Below are 27,061 nucleotides of genomic sequence, written 5' to 3'. Positions count from 1 at the left end.
TGTTAGCTTTGAAGGTCAATTTCAGCCAGCTTTTTCATACTGAACCGCCAAACTCTCAGATACCGGATGGAACGGTATATCGGAAAGTGAAAGGCATATTCCACAAAGACCCGAAACTCTTCTTCAACATCCCAAAGTGGAAAAAAACGCAGTTTAATTCGGAATTCAGCAAACGTGGTTTCTGCGGTGAATACAAAATGACATGCAAATAATTGGCTGCATTTCTGTTAAAAATTGTGAAAGTGGGCATGCCATCGCCGAATAGTAAATAACGCGTGGCGCCCATAAAAATTAACAACAACAAAACTGAAAACATTTGATACCGGACGTGAATTATTTAGGATCGAGTCGCCGATGGGAAGTGTTTAACGCTCCGATTAAAAAAACGGCAAAAGCTCGCTTGATTTTTCGATCAATTTGCTCGCATTGGCGGGCATGTATCTAAAATTCGTGACTGTGTGTTGCCGCTTCCAACCAATCCCGATAAACATGATGTCATGTTCCGCCAATAGTGCAGCGTTTGTATGACATCAAGGTCTAAAAATAACGATGTTATAAGCAAAACCGCACATGGGAGTGTATTATGTTTGAGTTCAGCGGAGCACGCGGGCGACTTAACTTCGTGAGAGGCATATGCGATGTTTATTATTCACGCCAATCCGGATTTTGTAAAATCGTGTCCGAAGTGTCAGAGACTGTTAGTTCGTGATAAATATAAACTATTTTGTGGTTCGAATCCTGGTTGTGGCAGGTGGTTTTACGTGAGGTAAATATTTATATTTACCCTTGCTTGCTCATCTCACCGCTTTTCGCATGATAATACCACCCTGCTGCATCCCGCATTTACCACAGCTTGAGTCCTCAAACACTTCCAAAACGGCATTTATTTTGCCCACAGCTTGAGGCCTCGAATCGGTAATTTAGACACTTCCAAAACGGCATTTATTTTGCCGCGCGTTGTACCTGAATTTTGCATAAACCCTCGGACAGTTATGCCAACACTAAAATGTTATTTACGATCCTGTGACCTCTCTATTTGAATCTAGTTTCTTGCTCCTGCATTGTAATTCTTCAGGAATTACTGCGGCCTCCTACATAAGAATTAAAGTTCATTTGTAATCATAGGAGATCACAGAGACTGTTGAATTGTAAATTATTACTTTATAATGGTAGATACGAGAATATTTCCCGACCAGTGTTACCACCTACGACAAATCTGCGAATAATTGTAAACATGGGCTTAGATCGTAAACACAATTAATTTCATTTAGGGAAATGTGGGATCAAGGTTTAGAAAAGTTGAAATTACCAAATTTTTTGACCCCCAAAAGACAGACAACAAATTTATGGGAACAACATTATAATAATGTCCCAAATGTGGGTTAAGATACGCTCACACTTTGGACAACTTGGGCGATTAAGAAAACAATGAATTTTAGGAGGCGAGCCTGATTTGGATCAAGAAGAATGCAGAACAACTGTTATTTACACTGTTTTCAAATTTTATTAAATAAATTACATAAAAATTAAACAAAATAATGATTTCTGCGTGTTTATTTTTTGGCACTCACCAGGCGTTCGGTTAAATTTATGATCAAAGTGGCTTGTGATTTTGAATTTAAGTAGAGTGACAGCACATCAAGTAATTAAAGTATTAAATTAAGGAAAGGCTCAAATTTTGTTTCTAAAAAGTCGATTTAGACCCAAAATTTATTTGATCATACCAGATAACAGTTAGGATTCAATATTGATAATAGGTTTTTTGCCATAGTTCAAGATTGCCAACCTAATTTCTAAGTCACAGGCCTCTTTGATTGTTTCAACGTATTGTATTTTTTAACAAAAATTGAAAGAGAAATTTTTAAAAAAGTAAAAATGAAAGATTCTTTCTTTAAACCTATTACAACTACAAAGGACTATGTAAAAAACAGTAAAAAGTCAAAAAAAAATTAAATAACGTTTAGATAAGTTATGATAATTTGTAGAAACTTATAATTTTTGTATAGATTATACCGTCTGATAAAAAGAATAAATTACGGGTTTCAACGTGAATTTCTGAATAAAATTGTGTTAAAATTTCTCCCACATAAATTTAATACTTTATGAAATAAACAGTGCACAAAAATGTTCTCTTTTATTTATTGTCTTTTATTTGAATGACAATATTTAGCGTTTCTGTCATAATTATTAATCCATTATTAAAAGATTTGAAAAGTAAAATATCGGAAAAAATTAGTGTTAAAAATTTCAAGCAAGTTTAAACATTTTTTGAATGCTAGATAGAGATTTTCTTCATATTTTCTTTTATTTATTATGTCCTTTCTGACAAAAATGACACCTTTTTTTCACTATAATAATTTTAATTACGAAAATTACTTATTCTGAAAATCTTCCGAATCGTTCGATAATGAATCAGCAGACTAAAGTCGAACTTATGATTAAAGCTCTTTCAAATTCATCTTCCAACAATTAATCATAATTAAATTTTGCAAATTATTAAATGCTGTATATCCAGGCGTTTTTTTTACATTCCATACTTAAAAATAAAAAAAATTCTATTTGTGGTAGTCCGGTAAGTCAAAGATTACATGACGTTTGAGATGTTTTATTATCAAAATGAGTACTGTAAGAGACTTACCGGATGTAAGTATATTGTAATGTATTTTATTTCATACTGTTGTAAGAAAATTTGCTAAAAAAATTGATATTAAAACCATAATCCGGTAAATGTTGCATGGTTACATTTACTGGCTCTGATACCGTAATAGCTCATTTACCGGACTTTTACGTACTTACCGATTCTGATGTCGAAATAGCTCACTTTGCGTACTTAAAATGGATCCGGGAAGCTTAATTTACCTGACAGTATGAAATAAATAACATTATAACGCAATTAATTTGGGCAAATTTCAACGTTTGAGTGTACTTTTTTCACTAGTAGATAAACAATATTTATCGTCGTGTATAATATTTCGTTTTATTTTGTACTCACCTACCAGAATTTCTTGAAAAATGAGCAGTAGATAAAATTTACTTTATTTCACTAGACGATAAAAAACTAATTTATCTAATGAAATTAGTTGATAAAAGCACTCTAACATTGAGTAGAAAATAAAAAGTATTTTTTGCTTTAAATAACTTGAAAGTTAGGAATACCAATCGACCTGTCGCGGGAACTGATAAGAAGAACGCGAAAGAGTATTTTTACATCGTCGCTCGATGGAAGAAAACTCGAATGCAAATATTTGCGGAATCGGTTTTAAAATTCAAGAACAGAAAATATTTACAGAGCAAAAATGATTTCGAAATGTTTTAGCAGAACTGGGTTGAACACACCTGACAACTCTGCTGCAGGCTTTTCAACAACTTCATCAAAATTATGGTTAATCTTGATAACGATTCAAGCCACGCGTTGCGTCTAATTACAGTCTTTGAAAAATTCGATAGTTCTGATAATGAAAGTTTCAAATTTATGGAGGCATTCACTAAACGTGTGTTTACGACAAAATTACTGTAATTGATACTAAATTGCAATTAAAACCACCGACGACACGCATTAACTTCTTCAAGTAGCAAACATTGCGAATCTTTATTTTACAAACGGGACATTTATCATTTCCACAAGTAATTTTACGAGTCTAAATACACCTCGTATAGACTACCGAACACTTGAGATTGATTCTAATAGACGCGGGCCATTAAGTTCATTGTCTGGACTTCATTGAACTAATTTCTAAAGAAATTAACTGATTTACAACTCGGTAGGTCGGTTGAAGTACCAATAAGTTTGATCGTTTTTTAATTAAACATTTTTAGTTCTTGGAATTTTCAATTAACACACTTGTATTTTCACAATATTTGAGCAAACATGGGGTGACTTATCTAAATATGATACAGGATGGAATTTATACAGTTTTATCAGGAGTAATGTAAATGTGCAAAGACACTTAGTCTACAGTTTAAGCAATGTTTATAACGGGATTAAGAACTTGTTTTTGAAAAATTTACTTCTAATTTATAGCCAGAAACTTGATATCTTCCTTGTGGCGTTTTTATGTAGTTTGTGATCATAAAGAAATTATCGAGTTGAATCTTCTGCTAGTTCCAAGAGTGTTAATAGTTACAAGGTTGATGTTATGGTGGATAATTATGTAATTCGTGTTTCTAGCTCTGAAAAGATGCAATCGGTTGGCATTTGTTGTTTCAAAGAAGTTAGAACACCGCGACCAAGTAAATAAAAAAGGCGGATGTTATTTATTTTCACATACAATTAGATTTTATTTATTTTTTTATTAGTGAGGCGAAAATAATTACGTTCTGGTATTCGCTGCTTTTTCGTCGTTGTACTAATTCGTTGCACATAGACAATGAGTCCCAGTGTTTAAAAAATTCCATTTGATAGCAATCGATTCTTGCACAAGAGTCGTAACCACGTGTTTCAAGATTTCAATAAATAAAATCAATTGAAGGTAAATAAATTTATGCGTCACGTTTTTTGAGTAAGAATTAACATTTTCCTCGTTAATTTTGATTTTGATGTCATAGATGGAATAAAGAATGAGTCGGGATTAATCATTGTTTAATAATGTGTTTGCAACGTGAAAATCGTTCTATAAATAAAGGTTAGAACATGTCCAAGCCCTAAGAAATGTGTATCGGCTACTACAATAGATCACTTGCTGTATGGTTACGCCTTACCACCTACACTCCACATTTCAATAACTAATTACTAAACACGACGTGACCTTAACGTATCGGATGAGTTCATAAGGTAAGGCGAAAACAACTACAAATCGATGGAATGACGGTTTCCCATCTATTTACAAGGCCGTGGAGCATCTTCAATGTTTGTTGTTGACGCTCGAGGCGACTTCAGAAGGTACGTTAAGGACACTGATTGCCAGACTGGCGGCGTTTTGTTTCTAATCTAAACGACTATGACTTCAATTAGGTCTAATTGCTCTAACACTTGGTGCAATTTACGTGCTTTCATGACTTGTGTAATTGATCGAAATGCCTGCAACTGGGTCAAGAATTGCCAAATTTCAGACAGAAACTCTTATCCCACACTTTTTCTTCAATCACTTGACCTTTTTCATTCGTTTTTCGCCAAAATGAAACCAAATCTACCAACTCTCAAGTGACCAAGGTACAAGACGATTTTTTGTGAATATACATATACACTAAAATTTTTCCTAAATTTTTTAGTGATTTTTTAAAGGCTGTAATTCATCTAAAAATTGTCGTATCTAGATTAAAAAAAAACATTTGGAAGCTTTAAGTTTTGAGATCTTTTGGCAAACATTTTTTTTTGTGCTACGGTTACCACGCAATCCTAAGTAAAAAATTCTAAATTATCTTGTTTTTGTTTTTGGTTGGGAATTTTTTTTTAGTTAAATCAATGCATAGGCCGGATAGCATGTTCGTTCACCTTTAATAAGCTTTTTTCATATTTTCTTTATGTCAATTTGTGGCTAAGATATCTGACTTTAAAAGAAAAAGGATCCTTTTGTCTTTGATCATCGATACCTCAGCAACCAATGGACCACAGAAAGAATATAAGAATAGTGTTAAAAACTGGGATTAATGTCTTACAAGATCCTTTTATAGTTTTTTTAAATTTTTTTTTTCCAAACTCGACATTAAAGGAAAGAGAAAAAAGGAACTTTTTGTGTTGTTTTAGTAAACGTAGAAAACGGTTCGATGGATCGAACCCAGGGCTTTGGGGATACATTGAGCTGTAAAAACATCTAAAAACATTAGTCCCCCCCATCAATATTAGTGAATACGCGGTAGATTTACTAAAACAACGCCAAAAGTTGCTTTTTTCTCTTTTCTTTAAATCCATGTTGAAATTCTAAATTATCTTGTTTTTGTTTTTGGTTGGGAATTTTTTTTTTAGTTAAATCAATGCATAGGCCGGATAGCATGTTCGTTCACCTTTAATAAGCTTTTTTCATATTTCTTTATGTCATTTTGTGGCTAAGATATCTGACTTTAAAAGAAAAAGGATCCTTTTGTCTTTGATCATCGATACCTCAGCAACCAATGGACCACAGAGAGAATATAAGAATAGTGTTAAAAACTGGGATTAATGTCTTACAAGATCCTTTTATAGTTTTTTGAATTTTTTTTTTCCAAACTCGACATTAAAGGAAAGAGAAAAAAGGAACTTCTTGTGTTGTTTTAGTAAACGTAGAAAACGGTTCGATGGATCGAACCCAGGGCTTTGGGGATACATTGAGCTGTAAAAACATCTAAAAACATTAGTCCCCCCCATCAATATTAGTGAATACGCGGTAGATTTACTAAAACAACGCCAAAAGTTGCTTTTTTCTCTTTTCTTTAAATCCATGTTGAAGGTGAAAATTTTTTTTTCCAAAAAATCATAAAAGGATTTTTATAAGACAATTATTCCAGTTTTTGACACTACTCTTATATTCTCTGTGTAGTCATTGATTGCTGAGATATCGGTGATAAAGATAATATGAAAAAAGAGTATTAAAGTGAACGAACATTCTATCCGGCCTATGGATTGACTTAACAACGACGTTCGTGGAGCAAAAACAAAAACAAGAAAATTTAGAATTTCTTTTTCTCACGATATTACTTAGGATTGCGAAGTAACCATATCACGGGAAAAAAATTACCAAAAGAGCTTCAAAACCGTTTTTAAATTTTTTTTTAATCTAAATACGACCATTTTTAGATAAATTACAGCTTTTCAAAAATCACCAAAAAATTTAGGAAAAATATTTCTTTCNCCTTTTTTACAATGAGTGAGTTATTCATTAAATTTGATATAAAATAAGATTCGAAAATTTTTTTTGTTCCTTTAATTTTTTGGAGTAGTGTAATAGTTTTCCATGTATTTTTGAAACTTAGGGTGGAAAAGTAACAAATTCCAAAAATTTTATTGATGGATTTTTAGAAAAGTCTTGATTATCTGAATAATATTATGAATAAAAGCGTTATTAAAAAAAAATGTTTTTGGCAACAAATCACGCTCCTACAAACGGCCAATTTTCCTGGGTTCTTTTATTGCCTACAAAAAAGTATTTACTGTAATTTGGAAAAAAAATGAAACTCCTATTGATGGGGTCCTATTCCGATTTATACCTTGTTATTACATTACACTGGGGAACTCTGTGAACGAAAACAAATCTAGAATTATGAAAAAATCCCACAATTTCGTCTTTATCTCAGTTTTATCATCAAATATGCGTCACAGGAAACGTGCACTTTTCCACATTTCCTATTTATTAGCTCGCTATTGGACCCCATAAAATCGGTAATTTATCAAGAAAAAATATTTGCGAACTTTCCACTACAGCGATTTTTATTGTTTTATTATGGCCCACCTCGACAACATCCACGCAACTTCATTAAAAAAAGTATTAGAAACTAATGAAAGACTAAACATTTAGAGCAATTACTTTTGAAACGTGATTTTTTTCAAGTTTGGTGATCGGCCAGGACTGGTCATAAAGTATAGTAATAATCTTAAAGAAGCAAAATTTACAACAGGACCAAAGACTATTAAAATTCAAACATGAAAGATTATTTCACTGACCCTCTTCGAAACAGGATTTATTACTGTTACTTTAAAATAAGTAACCTCAAGCTTCGTCATTTTGATTACTAAAATCAGGAATTGAGAATATTCTAGTAATATGATATCATACATTTGTGGAAAAAATTTCAGCGACGAAAATTGTTTTGCAGCGAATTCCATTCTCAATGAGATGGAATTGCATCTGATTGAATGTTATTTTAATGTCGACAAATTGCTTTTTTTCTGTTTAAATTAAATTAATCGGTTCATAAATCAGCCGAAACAGCCAGTCATTTCACAGGTATTATTATAAGCGTGCTGCTTTTATTTGTCTATCTCATCGTGTTTATTTATTCTTTTTTTGGTTCGATTATCTTAACCCGGAAATCGCCAAAAACCTTTCTATTTGCAGAAATGGAATTAATGATAGGTTAAGAATGTGTTTCTTTTGTGTCTAAAACAAAGTCTGACTTAATCGATATTTTCATTAGTTAATTTTCCGTTTTCACCTTTCTAACACCAAACCTATAATCGGTTCTCTAATTAGAGACTTGAGACATTAGAAATTCAAATTTTATGCACATGTTCGATACACATAAGGTCTAAATATTGTTAATGTGAGCGGCAAACCTTCAAAGAAAATGGGCGTGCGCTGCGAAATATACGCAGTTTAAAAAGCGATATGTTATCTGACAAATGTGGCTAAAGTCATCATCATAACCCAGTTCTTTGATCGGATCAGCAACTCATTAATATCCGATTGTATGTAAAAAACAAAGGTGAAAAAACAAACTCGGTCGCGAGGTGTGTTTGGATTAATTTCATTTGCATGAAATCACACGGCTTGGTTTCAGGAAATATCCTGGCAGACCGCCTGACGCTACCAACCACACATCCTTATGTAAAATATCTTGAATGAGTGTTGTGATAAATGACGTAATTAGTACGCAGAACTCTTCCATATTCCGAGAAGATTACTCAAGCGGTTCACTCCAATGGGGCTTAATTAGTTTTACCACCCCCACGCATCTTAATAATTTTGTGGCCAGCGCCCGCATCTTAGCATTAAAACTGTCACTTTTATGATGATAGAACGCTTTGTTTTCGAACGAACGTAAATTATTTTATGGAAATTTCGGGGGATATTAATTTATTACAGCAATTACAGGGTTAAACGCACGAAATGCACCAATTTGGAACGTCACGAAGAACACCACCCCTTCTCATCCGACTCTGTGTTGAGCAACCTCGACCATGTGTGCGAGCTTTACCGCACCACACTTCATAAATTTTTAATTAAAAAAAGTGTTTCTGTTTTTCACTGGAGTTGAGCCAGTGGGAAAGCTTATTTTTTAATTTGTTTAATTTGCCATTGGTACTCACGTTACAGGGATATGAGATCGTTAAAAAAAATTTGGTCATAAATAAACCGGGGACTCAACGTTGCCTGCAGATGATGTTGTCTAACCAGTTATTAGATGTTCGCAATATAAATGTTAATGTTGCTTAGTCGCTTCTTTAACAATGATATTGGTTAATTTATAGATGTGTAATTATCGCGATTGTGATTTAAAAGAAAAAATACAATGTCCTTGGTTTTTTCGCACGTTTTGTCTTAAATAATGGATGCATTATTTCGTTAAAACAATGGACAAGACAAAATTGTTTGTGTACAGGAAAACGTTGAAGACTTCAAGGCTTTTCGTCCTGAAATTATACATACAGAAGGAAATGGACCATGTGTTATGTCGGCCATAAAAATGTTAATATTACATACAGCTTTTTTACTGCTGGCCTGCATATGTTTGTGTTATGTAATTCTCATTAGAGAACTTTACAAAGTTCCAAATTACACCGACTTTGATCTGAACCGGATCTATTGTTCGGTTTTATTGTAGAATTTTGCAATAAAGTTGGGAAAATAACAGGTTGTTATCCTGAAATTGATCCGAGACGAATTTTCAAATTTATTAATGAACACCTACGAGAACCACCTAATTCGCTTCCTAGAAATGTACGAGCCGACGGTGTTGAACAGGTGTTTAAAATTTGTGTATGTAATAAATAGATCCAAGGTTATTTATTAACGCTGAAGAAGGTTTAATGAGGATATATTTTAGCATCAAGATTGTCGATAAAAAAATGGTCCTTCCGTCAAACTCAAAGATTCATATCGAGATAATAACTCAAGTGTGTAATCTTTCTTTTCAGAAAATGAGTAATACAAAATTAGCATATAGTAAATGCATTTCAGAAAATTTATTGGTTTCTATTTTAAAATCATTAGAGTTCAGCAAATCATCATTTCCTCGAGTTGTAATAAAATTTATTCGATTAGGCAGGCTTAAAGAAAATGAAAGGCAAATTAATGGCCCATTTTCAGTCTGGCTATTATCGCCCATTGCCTAATTAAAAATAAAAACGGGAACAAGTTAAATGTACAGTATATTAATTAAACGACAAGTATTTTTGATCGCTAAAAAAATAAATGCACAGTAAAAATAATAAATGCACAATAAAAACAATGTCTACTAAAACTAATTAATTTATTCACATATTTACAAACAAAATATTTCCGAGCAAAATAGCAGTGCAAGAGTGGCGTATACTGATTATACTGATTACCATTTGTGCACAGCTTCCAGCCCTTGCTAAACTCATTCTTGCGCAGGGGGCATACATTGTTATGTAACAAAGACTGAAAATTCTTTAAATTTTATGTTGTTTTACTAATTTTGATTAAAGTTACTTATTATTTCTACTGTGCGAATAGTATTTTTTTACTGAACAAATTATAATAAAATTCGTGCGTGCTTTACTTATCATTTATTATTTTTACTGTGCAAAATATTATATTATACTGATCATTTTTAATTTTTTACTGTGCAAAAATTAATTAAATACTGATCATTTATCTACCTAATGACAACCCAGTCTGAGCAGCTTTGTGCCCCAACAGAACAAAAACAATGTCAAACATCATTATTAAAATATTTACACACAGAACTGCGCTCTGTTTATAGTTTACAATTAACATAACTTTTTGTTTATAGTCAAATATGTATTACTTAAATTAAAATAAATATTTATAAGAGACATCCGTGCAAGATTTACGCTTAAATATTTCGCATCCGAATTTTTGCGGTGTTTTATTTTTTAAATATTTTGAAACGAGTTAGAAGGGGTCTTGCGGCTAAACACGCGATAAAATCAGCCGAAAAATTGCCAGGTAGTTTTTGCTGTTTAGCATACCGGGTGCACTAAGAGAATGTGGCCCCCAAAAATTGGGCCACGTTTTTGATTGTATCTTTGAGTCGACCAAAGATGGTTTATTTCAAATCGAATCGATAAGTGGTAATTATTTTCGCTGGCTGTTCAAACACAAAAAGGAACGTCCTTGCTGAGCCTAGTTAGAAGTCCATTAAAGTTGCATTATTTTATTTTAGCGCAAAATTCTTTTGTTATCCACACCAAGGTTTTTGTAATTTGCAAATTTCCGGTTCAGTTGGCTTAGTTTTGGCCGTAAAACAATTGATGCGTATGTCAAAATATGTACCACGTGTCATTAATCACTGTCGCCGCCACCTTCGATCATATTTTATTGGCAAACGATGTAAACAGCTGCAGTGGCGTCCGTCAATGCAATAGATTTCGCGCTTTAATATTCGACTACATGTGACATAAATTATATGGAACAATTTCCTGTTGCGCAATGTAGGCCCACCCTGTAGCATTAACAAAGTTAATGACGGCTATTCATAGTCCAAGACTACAAGATAGAGGCTCGCCCAATGGATGTCATGCTAGGATACTAACTAATCACCCACATTATTTTAGGCAAAGATGTGCGAAATAAACATGCCACTGACATTCCTTGCAACCACTCCTGCCATTGTCTGATTTTATCAATCACCCTGTATTATTATTCGGATTTATCGGCGAGACGTGCGACATGCTTATTTTTAAACATTTCGAAAATAAAACACTCTTCAAGGTCGATAATAAATTTTTAGTTGATTTCGGATTTAGGACTCCCTCTGTTGCATCAATTTAATTTTACGACTACTTTAAGACGCAGACTATTAATTTACTTCATGGGGGAACGTTAATTAGCCCCCTATTCCGCCAATTAGGCTACGACGAATACGAGGGTTTACCACAAATTTATTTAATTAATTAAGTTGTTGCAAAACCTAATATTGGATGAGTCAAATAACACTGCATCTGCATTGGCCAACTTTTCCCTATTTTGTTGATATTTTATATTGTAACAAGACAACATATAGAGGTACCACATTATTTTTATTTGACAATATTATCTCAATTGCCGCAACATTTATCCATGTTTAAAAACAAAATTTCTCTTCTCTAATTAAGCTGCGATAACTTAATCAATAAATTAAATTGTAACATATTTTTAAATTTAGTTCATAAATCATGAAAATATTTATATCGCCTTTGTCTTAGTCCTAGATGTCAAGATTTATGTCCTGGCACCCAATTTAAATTTTTCACTTTTAATTTTTACATACCTGTAGAGGAAGCCGTCTGCAATTTTTTCGTTGACAAATGATTTCCTGCTGAATAAATTTAGCAACAATCTGTTAATTAAATCCGGTAAATTTTAATGTGTCTGAAAACCAGGCCACTGTTTCTGAAATTTGTCTCTGATAAGTCGCGTCGAAATGTTAATCCGATTTTCTTTGATGTAGATTTTCAAAACATGTGATTTAATGCCAAAGCGACGTAAATATTTGACAACTGAAAGAGAAAAAACGGAGCAGATGTGTGAAATCAAGGCCGAAAATGTTGCAGCTTTTGTGCACTGAAATATGAAATTACCGGCATTAGTCACAAAATTCTATTCAATTTCTTTGATAAATTGACCGTAATTATGTAAATAGTGGTGATTTATGACAGCAGGAACGCGTTTAGAGTCAATTCAAGTGAAATTGTACAATTTTGATTTGTGTTGCGATTTTCAGTTTGCATAAATGCTTTCACTCGTTGATTAAAAAATTCTAATAAAATTGCCGACGATTATAATTTTGAAATGAAAGTTGGAGTTGCCTTAAAAATCATTATGTGTGAGTGATTGCTTCATAAATCACGCGATAAAAATTTCGGTTGTTTGACAATCGTGCACCCTGCAGCTTTTCAGTGATTTCATTCTTGCAGGAATGTCAATGCCTTTAATAAAGAAATCACCTCAATAAATCGGTGGAAAAACTAGATACGAGTTCTACAGCTGCACTCGACGTGTTGCAATGCATTATCCGACTAAATTAGTTGGCAGAATCCATTCGTTAATTAAAGTAATGTCGACAAATATCTGGGTCCGGTAAATGCATGTAAAATTATATTGCCATCATTCATGTCACAAATTAAATTTAATCCCCTGAAAGATAATAATGAGGATTATTTATTGGATGATAGTGCAGGTTAATAACAAGTTGTTGCATTTTAATTGCAGAGTACTGACCGAAACAATATTTGGATTCTCCGAGGCTAGACTTTAATGGCAAATCAAATTCTTGCCTAGTGCCGTTATGAGGATGTTGCGAATTAGTAACAATCGTGCAAAGGATTTGTTAAGTAAATTCACTTTACACTCATCAGGGTGTTCACCTTCGAGGGTAAAAGGGGTAAAAAAATCGAATAATAAGCTTTTAAATATCAAAACATTTTCCCTCTTATATAAAACTACGCAACTTAAATTTGATAAATCAGTTGCACATGTTTTAAATTGCTTTTGTCTCCACAAAGAGACTATTTTAGGTCCCTATACTTTACAGAATTATTTTCTCCTGAAAATTTAATCAAATTTTCACAACACTGCAAAAATTCTTATATTTTATTTTATAATAATTTTTATGCTACAATTTTTTTCACTTTCAATGTGTCGTTTTTAACACAGAAAGTTATCTTTGTCTCCTCCAAACTAGGGTAGAACTATGTAATTTTTATTCCCCAGGTAGTAAAGTTTTTCTTCCCTTAAAAACTTCTTTGTCTGAAGTTGTTTTTAGTGCTAAAACTCTTATGTGAAACACAGGAAGAGTGTTACTCAAATGACTGTTTATCAATAAATCATTTTATTTGTCGTTGACTGGCCTAAAATCACACGAATCGGTAAATCTCGGCGAATATTTGAAATTTTTCCAATTAAATTGTGCGAAGACTTCACTAATGAAATTTTTCTGTGAATACTTTCCACTTCATTTAATTTATGACACTATCACTAGATTAAACGATCTGATTTATGTTCCGGTCTTCATTAGAAAATCAAAATTTGACATTCTCTGCTTTGATTCCAAAAATAAAGATGACATTTGGACCACCTGAGAGATCTTTGTTTATACCATTTAACCTTCACTTAATTAATTATCTGTTTTTCTAATCGTTTCATTCAATTTTCCATTATCGGGCAAGATAAAAGTAATTATTAATATAAATCTATTTCTAGGAAGTGTCTCAAAGTCTGATTATTATTTTGCTATTTATTTATTATTTAAGATAATTGATAAATTGCAGTAGTAAAACGCAAATATTTGCTAATGGTAAAAATTTAGCGTTTCCCAAAACACATCGACCTTCTATTTTTATTAACACTTTCCATCATGAGAAAAATAAACATTATGAAATATGGCGGTATTAACTGAAAAATCCACGTTTGTATCAATAAAATAAAAATTCCTCAGCATTTTACTAACCTAGTTCAGAGGGACTATCAATCAGCGGTCTCAAATGAGTTTCCAAGCCCATTGCTATTATGTTATTAAACTTTGATAGCTCAATACATAACATTTATGTTGTTTAATTTCCATAATTTCGATGTGGGATTTCAATATTGCCTTAACTTCCGTTTCAGGTAAACCAATTATGAGAATTTCGATTCTCTAGAAAAATGTAAACACAAACCCACAACCGGATGTTTTCGACAACAAATTGCTCAACTGGGGTTTCAAAATATTTAAATGAAATAAGAGTTTCGATCAATCGTTTCAAATACTAAATTCTGACATTTATTAGCGCGATATTTTTTTCAAGACAGCTTAAGTAACTTTTACGTGGAGAAGTGTAATTATTTATTTTTTTCTCGACACCTGTTAATTTTTTTAAGTGAATTTGTTGAACAATGTGAGCGAGCATTCACGTGTCAAAATAAATTTGTAGGGAGGTCACAGACAGCTTATTCCGAGCCTCATTAACATATCGGATTGAATAGAAATTTTCTAAATTTCCGACAGCGAGTAATTAAAAACAATGTTGGTATTTTTGGGTAATACTTGAAGGCAATGGTCCAGTATTAGTGGCTTTCTACCAATAATGTGGGAGTGGCGAGGGTCTTTTTCTCTCGTATGAAATTTGGTTATTCTGTTCTTTTCTATAAACAACAATAAATAAAGACGCCCACAAGGTTTATGCTAATTTATTCACAGCAGGATATCTTCTCCAGTTAATGATATTAGTGAATTTAGTACGTTTTTGTCTCCCTCCCTTTGACACATTTATTCGGAACCGGATTTGTGAGAATTTTGAGGTTTTCAAATTCTTTTTAATCGAAATAACAACGGCAATTATGCGGCGAGTTATTAGAAAAACCTTGACCGCAAAACCCTCGTAATTACTCGGCTGATACAGAATGAACACAGGTGATAAATCAAAAGGATAACCCTCATCTCTGCAATTGTTTGCTTTACGATGCTTTCAAGGTTCGAATTTGAATTCGTTGGGACTTTCATTTTATCCAAATTTGTGATTATGTATGCAAAGTAGGATCAGCCCCGCCTTTTTTTATTTCCGCCAAAGAGCAGCATCTCCATGCATAACCAAATCTTTTATTTATATTTTTTTCACGGGATTAAGCATTCTGATCGCAATTATTATTCAGTCTAACCGTTCCACAAGCGTTAGTGCAAATAAATAGCAACATTACTCTAAAGAGACCAAGGGGGCCCAGTTTGGGCTTCCTGCAAACGAGCTTTTACTCAGGTAGGTTGTGCATTTTTATGGCACAACTTTTTTACGACCGACGTGTTTTACAACAATGTGATTCACTATATCAACACACGATATTGTAGTACGGATTAGAGAATCTATTATTACATGAACTTGTTTTCCGATGTCTCTTGAGAAATATGACTTATCTCAAGGTTGTAATTGTAGCTCAATTTTGAAAAAATCTACTAATCTTGAAAAAATATACAGATAATTTGTACGTGTCAAGCTAACATGCGAAGGAAGTGCCTTTGAAATTATTACACTATAAAAACTATAAATGACACGAGCTAATTTCAACCTTTTTAGCAAGTTGTAACCCACAAAAATCCGATTTAATCGCCAGTTAATTCACACTGCCATCAATCAAACGCTTGTTCCAAAAACAAGTTCTGCCAAGATTTTGTAAACAGTACTTGAATATTATTAAACAGATGATTATTTTGTTCTATTGTTCCACATCTTGGTTTTTTTTTAATAAAGTTTTAAACAGTCATAAGTAATTAATTTTTTTTCTATTCAGCATGTTTTTTGAAATTAATTTAGCAACTCGCACTGAAATAGGGAGAGAAGGTATGAAATTATTTAGATTTCACATCTCTCCTATCTCTACATTGTTCAGTTTTTCTAATTTTCAAATTCATTGGCCACTTTGATGATAAAAATTGAAGGTACCGTAAAAGCTACTAAATAAAATCATTCTATTTAAGCATTACGCATAAAATTGATATTTTAGTTATTTTTATTGAAAGTACCTGAAACACAGTTTTTGCGAACGAATCGTTCTTTACAAAGCTTTCAAAAAAACGAATTCACACCTCTTATTAATAAAAAATTTTCGCCACCACAGTAACCAATTGACTTTTTCGTCCGGAAAAACTGTTTTTGGAGACTGAGAACCTAAAATAATAATTTTTTATACTATTTTATTGAGTCCGGAAAAGAATCATATTAGGGACTTAAATGAGACCTTAAAACAGCTGTTTTCGGGAGTGTATACAAAAAAAAATTTACATTTCTTGTTACTAAAGCAACATTTTTACTTCAAGGATGGCTGAAGTTTGTTATTACTTTATTCACTAGTGCTTCTACAGTAACTCAAACATGAATTTTATACACTTTATACTTACGTATAATCGTTTGCATCGAAGCAGTTGTTCAAAGGGATAAGGGATATGCGAAAATTCAAACAATCCCAACTTCATTCTTCCCTAAAAATTATTTTCTCAAATAAATATGTGTAGCCCTGTTTTTGAGGTAGCAAAAAATAATTAAAATTAACAACGTAATTAACATAGGGTGGAAAACATCAAGATTTTTATCATTATTGATTAAATTTCTTCTGAATTAATGACTAATTAATTAAGGACACTTTTTGTGTGAATTGGCCTTTAAATTAAAAAAGCATTATGCTTCTACAACCTACTTGATGCACATTAATGAGAAAAAGAGTATAGTATGCATTTTATGCCATTGTTTTCATAACTCATGTTTGCATTTTCGCGAAAATTATAGAAGTTTATTGAAAAATTCGAGGAAATTTTTTTTTCAACCACAGAATGAAAATATTGCAATATTTATTCTTTTATACGTACATAATTTAACACGATTTTTTAGCTATTATTATACTGTTTTAAGTAAAGTTTTATTTTTAAGTAGAGTTAATTTGTTTATTACTTTACTCCATATTGGTTGATTTGTAATTTTCTCTTTTTATTTATCTTATAAAATTTCGTATTAAACTTTCTTGTCCAACATTAGACTGTTAAGAATTATAATAGCGTTTTTTATGGTTGTGGCATACGAGAAGTAAGTATTGGAAACAAAATAACCGCCAGTTAATTTTCTTTAATTAATGTTGAAATTATGATTAATTTGTACATTCATTTACAAGACAAGTTTTTATTGGAGCGTTATTTGTCTCATTCTGTGTCAAGATCCCATTGGAAACTGTAAAAAATTGCAAAAGTTTTGAACATAAATTGGAAAAAAGAGGATTATTGCTTAATTGCTTTACCCATCGCAATTCGCGGATTGATTTTACTCTTCATTACACATTCCTGCGTGGCCAGTGAAGCGGGTAAATTAAATAAACATTGCTTTAAACGCCTCATAAAAATAGGAAGCAGTATGTAAGTCGAAACGAAGCTATTATTTGATTAATTTTTATTGGTGACAAGTTTCTAAATACATATTTGCATATCGCATTGGCGGTAGCCGTGTCAGGAAGTGGTTTCAATCCGCAAGAAATTTCGCAAACTACTATAAAAATTCATCGTAATGCCAGTTTAGCTTTTCTCTAGCTCAAATATAAATATTTGTCCGCCTGTCAATCATAGGAAGTTTAATTTATCTATTATTATAACGATTTAAATTGTGGCGTAGGTCGTAACTATCCGGAAGTTTTGCGTCAGGGCACGCGCCCTATGCCACTTTTCCTATTGAAAAGCTGTTAAATTTGTAATTAAAAGTGTTAGGCACGCACGGGATGCGACTCACGTCCCGTCGGTGCCTTTTAATTGTTGCAATTTTACAACCGGATGCAAATTCGAAAGTAATAACGAATTGTTGTAAATCATCTGAAAAATCTCCCAAGTAGGACATCACGTAAAAATGGCCAATAAAATTCAGCAAAACGCTTGGAATTTTTATTGGCCATATTCTGATCGTACGTGAGTGCAATTACCACTTGAAAAATAAAATAGGTCAGGTAAAAGGTCGATTTGGGCTTGTCGCGAAAAAATTACTGCTAAACACAATTTATTACCACTTGCATTAGCATGGCACGAGCATGTATGCGATGTTTATTTCAGGAGAGAAGAATTTACGATTCTCTATAAATTCATTAAGAGAGAATTGATACTTTGTCACAATTTTTTACTGATTGCGTCAAGGACGTACAAAAATTTCTAAGCAATCAGGTAATTAATAGCGCTGCCATTTTTTAAGCAAAAAAGCTTGTTTTGTTGATAAACGACTAAATAATTTTACACAATGTTTGTAAATAATCATACATGTGAATAAATTACAAGCCATTAGTTACTAGCACGTTTACTTGCACAATCCTTGTTTATTTTATTTCAAAAATGTGTTAAAAACGGCAACATTGGAAATAACTTATGGATTAAGTGATTGTTATTGAGCAACTCTCATCAAAAACCACACAAAAATCTTGCTTGCAATGAATTCCGCATAAATATTCCCACGATTAAAATACGAAAGCCGGTCTTTGGTCCCCTTCATTTTATCAATAATAAATTTATTTATTTTGACGTTTTCTCGGATAAGCTAAAACGTCATTAGATTGATAATTCTTTTTATCACATATCGCACTCAATTTATTAAATCATGGATATATTTAAACTTATCGAAAACAGAATAAAATGTGTTTACTTCCACCTTCCTCGATAAAATCAGATTTTATCAAACATTCAGGGACCCCCAGTGGATTAATGTCGTACAAGTTACAAATTTTTCATATTTTTCCATATTAGAACGGATGTACGATTGACACATTTTGTCTTATCATTATTCAACAATAATAAACTACAATTTTGTTGATAGTCGACTATAAAATTTTCAGAATTTTCATAAAGAAAAATGCTTGTGACTAGTAAATATGTAAAAAAATCTTATTTATAATTTTTTGTTGTTTGAAAGATTACTTTTTAATTAAACTCAATTAATGTTTCAATTTCTCCATTATTGTGGTACGACAGAATTTTTCCTTTAAACACATACAAGATTTTAGTTATTTTAAATGAAAAAGATAGGGACCCCAGTTATATTTAGTAGATATCTGTAAATATTTTAAGTTGACCACATCCTGTGTTTTTCGCCCGAAACAACGTGAATGAACGTATTTTTTTGTATTTTGTGGACCTGAATCATTTTACGTTTTGTTTATGTCCGGCCGTAATTTCGGGCAGCAGATGTGCGATCTGTTTTTATACCTTGTGTTAATAAAATCTAAAATTAGGCCCGCCTTGCAAAATTTCGAAAAAGCGATTTGAAAATTTCATGTGTATCGAGTTTCTGAGTGTACCAAAAACGCGGTACTAATGTAAAAAGGATGTAAATGCGATTATCCTTCGTGCCACCTAAGTGGAATTAATTCCTAATTATGGCTTTATGCAAATTCGGTGGCAAATTTATGTAAATCGTGCCTCATAAACACAATGATTTAATGAATGGAGTTGCGCATGCAAAAATCAAGTTTCGAACAGAAATCTGTTCGATTTTTATGCAGATTGGGATTGTGATGGTAATTTTTAAAAGTTTTGGTTGTGGTGAGCGACTATCTGACCGGATGTGGTAATTAACTTTAGTCGAATGGTATTCCTAACAATTTGAAGTAAATTAATTCGTTTGCCAGACGGTTTATTAGGCCTGGGTTTAATTGCACTATAAACATTCATGGTTTTAAAAGTCAAAATGGGTCAGCTTTGAATATGAAAAAAATATGTAAAGTGATGATGTTTTGACGTTATGTACGCGAAGTTCCGTTCATCTCGCTTAATTGATTTTATTGTAAATAGTTGAATATTCATGAGTTACTTAAGCCGAAGGACGCCCATTTCAATTGCACAATTTTCGTCTCGTATTTCCGAAATTAACCTCTTGTCGATGAGCTTTAATTATTATTTGGTAATCCCCCCTGACATTTAACGACTACCTATTCATAAAAAATCGTAACCTTAGTACGAATTCCTTTAATTTTTTCTTTTAAATTTTCAGATTGCCTTCGCCGAATTTAGTGGATTCCCTGAACCACACACGAGAAGTAGCCCCAAGGTGCTAACAGACAATATTTTTTAATTCTGCGAGTGCCACTCGTGTTTGATTGTGATTTAGTTTGTAAAAGTGTGAAAAAAACGTGATATTATGCATAACTTAAACGTAAATCTGGCCTCAACGGCCGTCAACTCCCATAACTTATTGATGGTGGACAGTGCTTGCACTACACCACGCACTCCTGAAATCCTCAATTCGCTGATAGCCATGACAAATCCGATGGATAATTATTCCTTCGGGAATAACAACATCGTGAAAACATCGACGAAGCCTCCCACGAACATGTCCAGTGATTCCAACAGCTCCAGCAGTAGTCAATTGGAGTCTCCCACGACCAATCCGCCCAGCGTTCAACAAACATGCTCGCAACTTATCAAGGCTGGACTCAAACTTTCGATCGAGCAAAAACGAAAACTTCAAAGCGACGGAGAAGATCTCTTGGACCTCGATAAGTGTAAACGCATCAAGAAGAACGAGTGTAGCGAGTCGGAGGAGGACAGGAACAAGCAAGATGGGGTAAGAAATGGTTTCACTAGCAAAAAGTAAAATGGGTTTTGTAAGCCGGCTTTGAACCAGCGCAAATGGGTGCAAAAACAACAGTAAATTTGCCCTCAAGAGGCTTAAAACAAGAAATATTTCATAAATTCAAATCGCTTATTAACGTTTTTTTTTTGAAGAGTGCAACTGAGAAAAATGAGTGGATAAGTACAGAGTGACCCAGAAGTAACGCACAAAATTCATATCTCTGTTACGAGTGATTTTTCAAAAAAAACTTCAAACATGTCGACAAATGCTACAACAGTGTTGAACATTTATGAGGTCATTGTTGATAATGATAATCATTATTTTTTTTGAATGCAACCAATAATTTTGTTGACTGTTTTTGGTAATAGGTACATTCTTCTATCTTTTTAAAAGAAAATATTACGAAAAAAAAAACAGTAAACAAAAATGTTGATTGCCATTTAAAAAATACTGATTATGTTGTATGAAATTATTAATTTTGTGCGCTACTTTTGATTCACCTGTATAACCATTGTAGAAATAAGATTACAAAATTTGCTACAACTGATAAACTTTATACACCCAAACGAATTCAAATATAAAATGTGGAAATTTTTACTCAGGGGCGTCTTAATCTGGGGGAGTTTAGGGTAAAAACCCTAACTATTTTGGCTGTTGCTTCTTGCCACTTTCACCCATAAAATTCTAAATTCTACAAAAAAAGGAATCTTTTGAGTTTTTGAGTAAAATCAGTTTTAAAATTTATGTTAGAGATAATAAATAGTTTGAAAATTAAAAATTAAATTTGTTTTACCGTTTAAGACGCCCGTGATTAAAAGTTTCGATAACTGATCTTTGAATTCGTTCAGGTGTTTAAAGGTTATCTATCAGCTGTACCAACTTTTGTAATTTTATCTATTCTGCAATAGTGGGAAACCCCCATTTAAAAATGTATCTCCTTCAGGAGGTGATACATGTTCATAGGAAACTTTTGCCTTAAAATTGTAACAATAAAAACGGAATATCCTGTATAGTACATAAGGCTTTCCCGTCAGTGTCTAAATATTGATAAATAAATTTAAAATAAATAATTATGTTTTTTTTGTGTAAGCAAATGTGTATTCATAACAGCTTACAGCAGTTAGACAAGGATGTGTCAATACCAAATTTTATTCAATAAACAAAAAAGGAAATTAACAGATTAAGCCACTGTATATCTAAGACTATACTTACAACAAAAAAAAAGTAGCCGGTTAAGTTTTGACACGTAATTTTTAATTTTTATTGTACGAATGTGTCACATGAGAGAAGATGCATGTTTCTTTTATTATGCGGAAATTGTTAAATAAAAAGTTTATTTTTGCCGAAACAGGTTAGAAAATCTTTGTTATAGTCTTAAATATTATATTCTTATACTTATAGTGAAACTGAAACTATACATAACACAAATTAAAATTATTTATTGTTTTTCATACAGAATTACAGAGTTATAAAATGAGTTTTGATCCTACTTTAATCGGAAACTTTGAAATAAGTTTTTATTGCCTTGAAATTTTGAAAAATATAGGTCACTGTTATAAAGTAACGGTGTAGTTTTTAACGGACATAATTAAGAGGTAATTTCCCCAAAAAGAATAATTGAATCGAATACAATGTAATGAAGTTGCAATAAATCATTGAGACAGACACCAATTGAACTTGACAAGGTTAGTTTATTTAAAGGATTCAGTTCCTGTTTAAATTTCCATCAAAGCAAAAAATATCAGCAATCACTGCTCCATTTATGGACGTATAAAAAATAATAATGATAAAATTGATAACCGCCTGCCACATATAAAAATCGTCACATTTAACCTAAATAAATAAAAATAAGCTTTTTCTAATGGGCGCACCTAAGATCAATATTTGCTCTCGTCGCAATTTTTCAAGAGTTATGTAAATTACGTTAAATGTTAAACGTTTTGCAATTAATTAGAGTTCCCTAATAGCAGCAACAAAACGAAAAAGGTTTCATTTACTGGTTTATGAAAGTCTATGATCATTTAATTAACCCAATGGTTAATTATAATACCCTTTTGGAATTTTTTCACCATCTTAACTCTGTTTGCTTTTAAAATTGCAACATTAACGCTAAATTTTCTTATCGTTACACAAACAAAATAATTCATGTGCGTCCCAGATTAACAAGTGCCCCCCCTTATCGTTATTGTTTGATATTTTTCATTCAATTACCGGTACCTAACCGTGCAATTATCGCAGATATCGTACTCGCGATTAGAAAGTTCTCGTAAAATTCGAAATTTATTTGGGTTTTTGTAAAGAACCGGAGAATAAACGTAAACCCACGCCGATGGCCATTTGCCCTCGTAGCGGTACCAACACTGATAAAAATACAAATGCAGTTTTCTATATTTGTTGATTCGGGCCGTGGGCGAGCTACAATTATGCAAAACTGGTTCTTTCATGAAATAAAATGGTTTTTTTGGAAGCGGTCCAATACAACCTGTGTCTAACCTCAGAAACGCGATACGCCCAAACTCTGCCAAGTTTTTACAAAAATAAACAATAAAGCTTCCCCCTGAAACACTCGAAGAAGTTAATGTAAATTTGTTTTGAGCAGTTTTTGTGACAAGGCGTGGGATTCCCAGATTCAGTCCTGCCAACTCCCATCATCACTCTTATCGCGTTTCGATTGTTATGGAAACGACGTTAGCTGCTATATCATTTTGGCAGGATAGCCCCCCAAGGTCGAATATTTTAACAGCTGATTTGAAATTCAATGTGTATCCTGAATGTTTGAAAAGTCGCATTGTTCAAACATATTTTTTTCTTTTTGAGATTAGCAACAACATGGCGAAAATTATTGTTACATGTTTTTGATCTACCCGGCGCATTAAAGTGCTATTTATCGTGAATTTTTATTAATTCGACCTTGTTGATTACAAAAACTTGTTTTACTTTTATTGCAGTTCCACCGCAATTAAACGAAATACCGCAGAATGCGTTTTCCAGGGAAAAACTCCCCTGCGATAATAAATAATTGCATTATTTTGAATTTTTCAGATGCTTAATTGGACGTGGTACGAAAACGATGATTATTCAAAAGTAAGTTCCTAATTTTATTGTAAAAAAATTGTAAATGCATGATAAACGAGATATCAGTTTGGTTAACACTGCAGAATCGCGGTTTTCCAGGATGACACCGTGTGACATTTTTATAGTTAGATGCAAATTATTATTGTTCCACTTGATTACATAAATAAATTCGTGTCAAACAAACGAAACATTCGGTGCCTTAAAAAATGGAACTATCGTAATTTATGCTTTGGCAGAATTTCAAACTGATATTTACAGTTATATAACAATTAAAACTTGCATGTCCCAATCATAAATTTGTTACGAGAAATTTATTAGGTGCAGCCTGCGGCCGGAACAATTTTTCTTTTAAAAAAAATCGCAGCTCAGTCATCGCATCTGTATATTTTTTTTAAATCTGGACTCAAAACCTTGCCCAACAACAAACACAGGGACCAAAATAGCGCATCATAAATTAATACAATTATTTAACATTCTTGTGTTATAGAGAAACTAAATTTAAACGTGAAAAACATTTCCTTAATAAATTCAACGATTCAAAAAATTTATGACAAATCGTATTTCCGTCTTTAGCAGATAAATATCGATTTTCATAGCAATAATTAAGCTCAGACATAATTAAATTTAATTTCGTTTGCATAAAACTAGCAGCGGATATAAGTTATCTAGATCATGTAATTTTTTAATAACAAATTTTTTTTTAACTTATTTACTTGAAACGTCATAAAATAATTAACAATTATTTTGTTCAAATATTTTTACTTTTGTGCATATCTTAAAAAAACAAGTGTAAAAGGAATGTATTATTTGGTTGAGGTTTTTATTAAAGTTAAAGACAACAATAAACAACAACTATTTATTCAATTTTTTACAAAGCGCTCCCACAATTCATAAAACAAGGTGGAGGGAAACGTAAAAGTGCAAAAATAAGGAGTGTTGTCCTAAATTTTTCTCTTCTAAATCATTTCTCGTGTCCTGAAGCCATGCCAAAAATAGCCCATTTTGGCATTATTTTGGCTTTATAACGATCCTCTAAACCGTTATATAGAGAAATCTCGGTTTAACAACAAAAAAAGAGATAGGATCAAGCACCGGCAGTGATGTAGTGTGAACGCGAAGATAATATCTCGAGTTATTTATTGCACCTCGAATCAAAATCCATTCTCTTTTCCGAATAGGCCGAAAAATGTTTCATTCCCGTTTAATAATTTGTTATTTAATTTCAGTTAACGCCTGAGGACGAAGAGCGTCGCCGACGTCGACGCGAGCGCAACAAAATCGCCGCCACGAAATGCCGCTTGAAGAAACGCGAAAAGACCGCCAATCTCGTCAACGAATCTGAAACGCTAGAAACGCAAAATATCGAACTAAAAACCCAACTCCAGGAGCTGCAGAACCAGAAACGCGGCCTTATCGAGATGCTGGAACTGCATCGACCCCTTTGCCAGCACAACATCTCCCCGGTGACTCGTGAGTGCATCTATCGATTGCCTCCAGTGGGGTCGGTCATCGAGACCCATTCCTACAGTCGGCCGGCCTCCGTGGACCCCAACTTCAGGACGCAGAACATGGAGGTGTACAGCAGGCCCGCCAGTGTAGGGGTCACCAATAACATCACCTACCGTCGCCCCAATATGAACTTCAAAGCCGAGAGTATCGTCGTCGAGGAGGTGAACGAGGCCTACCCCCAGTTGACCAACCTGGACAACATTTCTTACCATTATAATAGCCAGTGTCATAACTACCCCTCTCAGAATTATACAGCGTCGGGAATGGACAACGGATGCATGGCTTAGTCCCTTTCCACCGATTTCCTGTATTTTACTAGTGTGAATATTTTTATACTTATGCATATGATGGGAATTTCGTTATGTTGCAAGCCTGAAAGAGCGAAATTCGATGGCAGTAAACCTCCGTCCACTCATGCCCTATTTCATTCAGTGGCCTAGTGGTGAAATAACAAATAAAAACAATTTATTTCAAATATTATCATTGGAAAGAACAGATGTAATTTGTAATTACAAACTTTCAGTATTTTCTTCTTACAGCTTTCAATTATATTAAAAATATCTTTGCGTGTAAGTCACTACGCCTCTGATGTGATTAAAAACGGGAAATGAGGTTGGGTAATTTAAGTAAAATTGCTTCCACTTTATAGCCAATAGAATTTAAATGTGTATCGTGTGTGGCCATCGATCCAAGGGCTGCCGAACATAACTGCAAGTTCTCTTGTTATTGTTAAGTGTCACCTCATTTGTTACCAGATCTGAAGAAAAGCTACCAATGTTGAGAGTTTATATTGATTGTTAAAAATATTTTAATGTTGGTTTACAATTTTCTTATCATTCCAGTGGATAGAACTAGTATTTCTTACTTCATATTATTTATTATATTTTTGTATATTACTGCCAAATTTTTACCTATTTTATTGCGTGTTGAAAATATTTAATATTGTTTTTATTACATATTTTTCTATTTTACTTTTTAGGTATTTAGTCGTAAAATCGTTTCTTGTACCTTTTATTTCCATTTACCTCTATTAGATTAGAGAAATTACGCAAAAGCAACGTACGAGTGTTTCACCCCCCAATACGTTACTTTTGTCTGGATGAAATAATCTTGAACACATATTTTTAGTTACTTAGGCAATTTATTTGCATAAATTTGCTTTAAGAACATTGCTTTATTCACACATTTAACAAACTTCAAGTTAGATTTTCTAGTGCTTTTTGTATTATTTTAAACAGTGCCTTATTGTTACATCCAGAAACAATAAAGTGGCATGTGTTTTTTATTATTAAAAGACAAATTTAAAAGTGAAATTGTGATATTGATGTTGCGTCATTTAACTAAATTCTAATTCAAATCAAAAGCAAACATGTGCCATCTCACGAGCTTTTTCTAAGCTTTTTATATTTCAAACAGAATTTCGAAGGTTTTACACGTCTCTAATACTTTGTATCTTATTTTCATTCAACTGATATTAAAATTTTGGTGCAAACTATTTACCTATGCGTTACCTGTACTTGTAATGAAACGGGTAAAGTTTTAATATATTTTTTGAAACTGTGCCTTAATCTGTGAATTGAAAATAAAACCATGATATTATCCAAC

The 27,061-nt window shown here is 32.7% G+C and overlaps 1 protein-coding gene across 2 annotated transcripts; it reads left to right on the top strand.

Moving 5' to 3' along the window:
- The first annotated feature begins 575 nt into the window (after positions 1–575).
- Positions 576–27,060, top strand: LOC123005277 (activating transcription factor 3). 2 transcript variants are annotated; one of them, XM_044398956.1, is made up of 4 exons: positions 576–766; positions 20,291–20,863; positions 23,915–23,956; positions 25,174–27,060. In XM_044398956.1, the coding sequence occupies exons 2-4, from the start codon at positions 20,438–20,440 to the stop codon at positions 25,741–25,743; spliced, it is 1,038 nt and encodes a 345-aa protein (XP_044254891.1). In that variant the 5' UTR covers positions 576–766; positions 20,291–20,437; the 3' UTR covers positions 25,744–27,060. The 2 variants fall into 2 exon arrangements, with proteins under 2 accessions (XP_044254891.1, XP_044254892.1); XM_044398957.1 differs by lacking the exon at positions 23,915–23,956.
- The last annotated feature ends 1 nt before the right edge of the window (position 27,061 follows it).

Source organism: Tribolium madens, unplaced genomic scaffold, assembly GCF_015345945.1.
Source record: "Tribolium madens isolate multiple individuals breed KSU strain unplaced genomic scaffold, Tmad_KSU_1.1 Scaffold_20;HRSCAF=117;Tcas5.2_LG4, whole genome shotgun sequence".
Taxonomy (NCBI): domain Eukaryota; kingdom Metazoa; phylum Arthropoda; class Insecta; order Coleoptera; family Tenebrionidae; genus Tribolium; species Tribolium madens.
The sequence above is the reverse complement of the archived record's forward strand: the minus strand, read 5'-3'. Positions and strand labels throughout refer to the sequence as shown.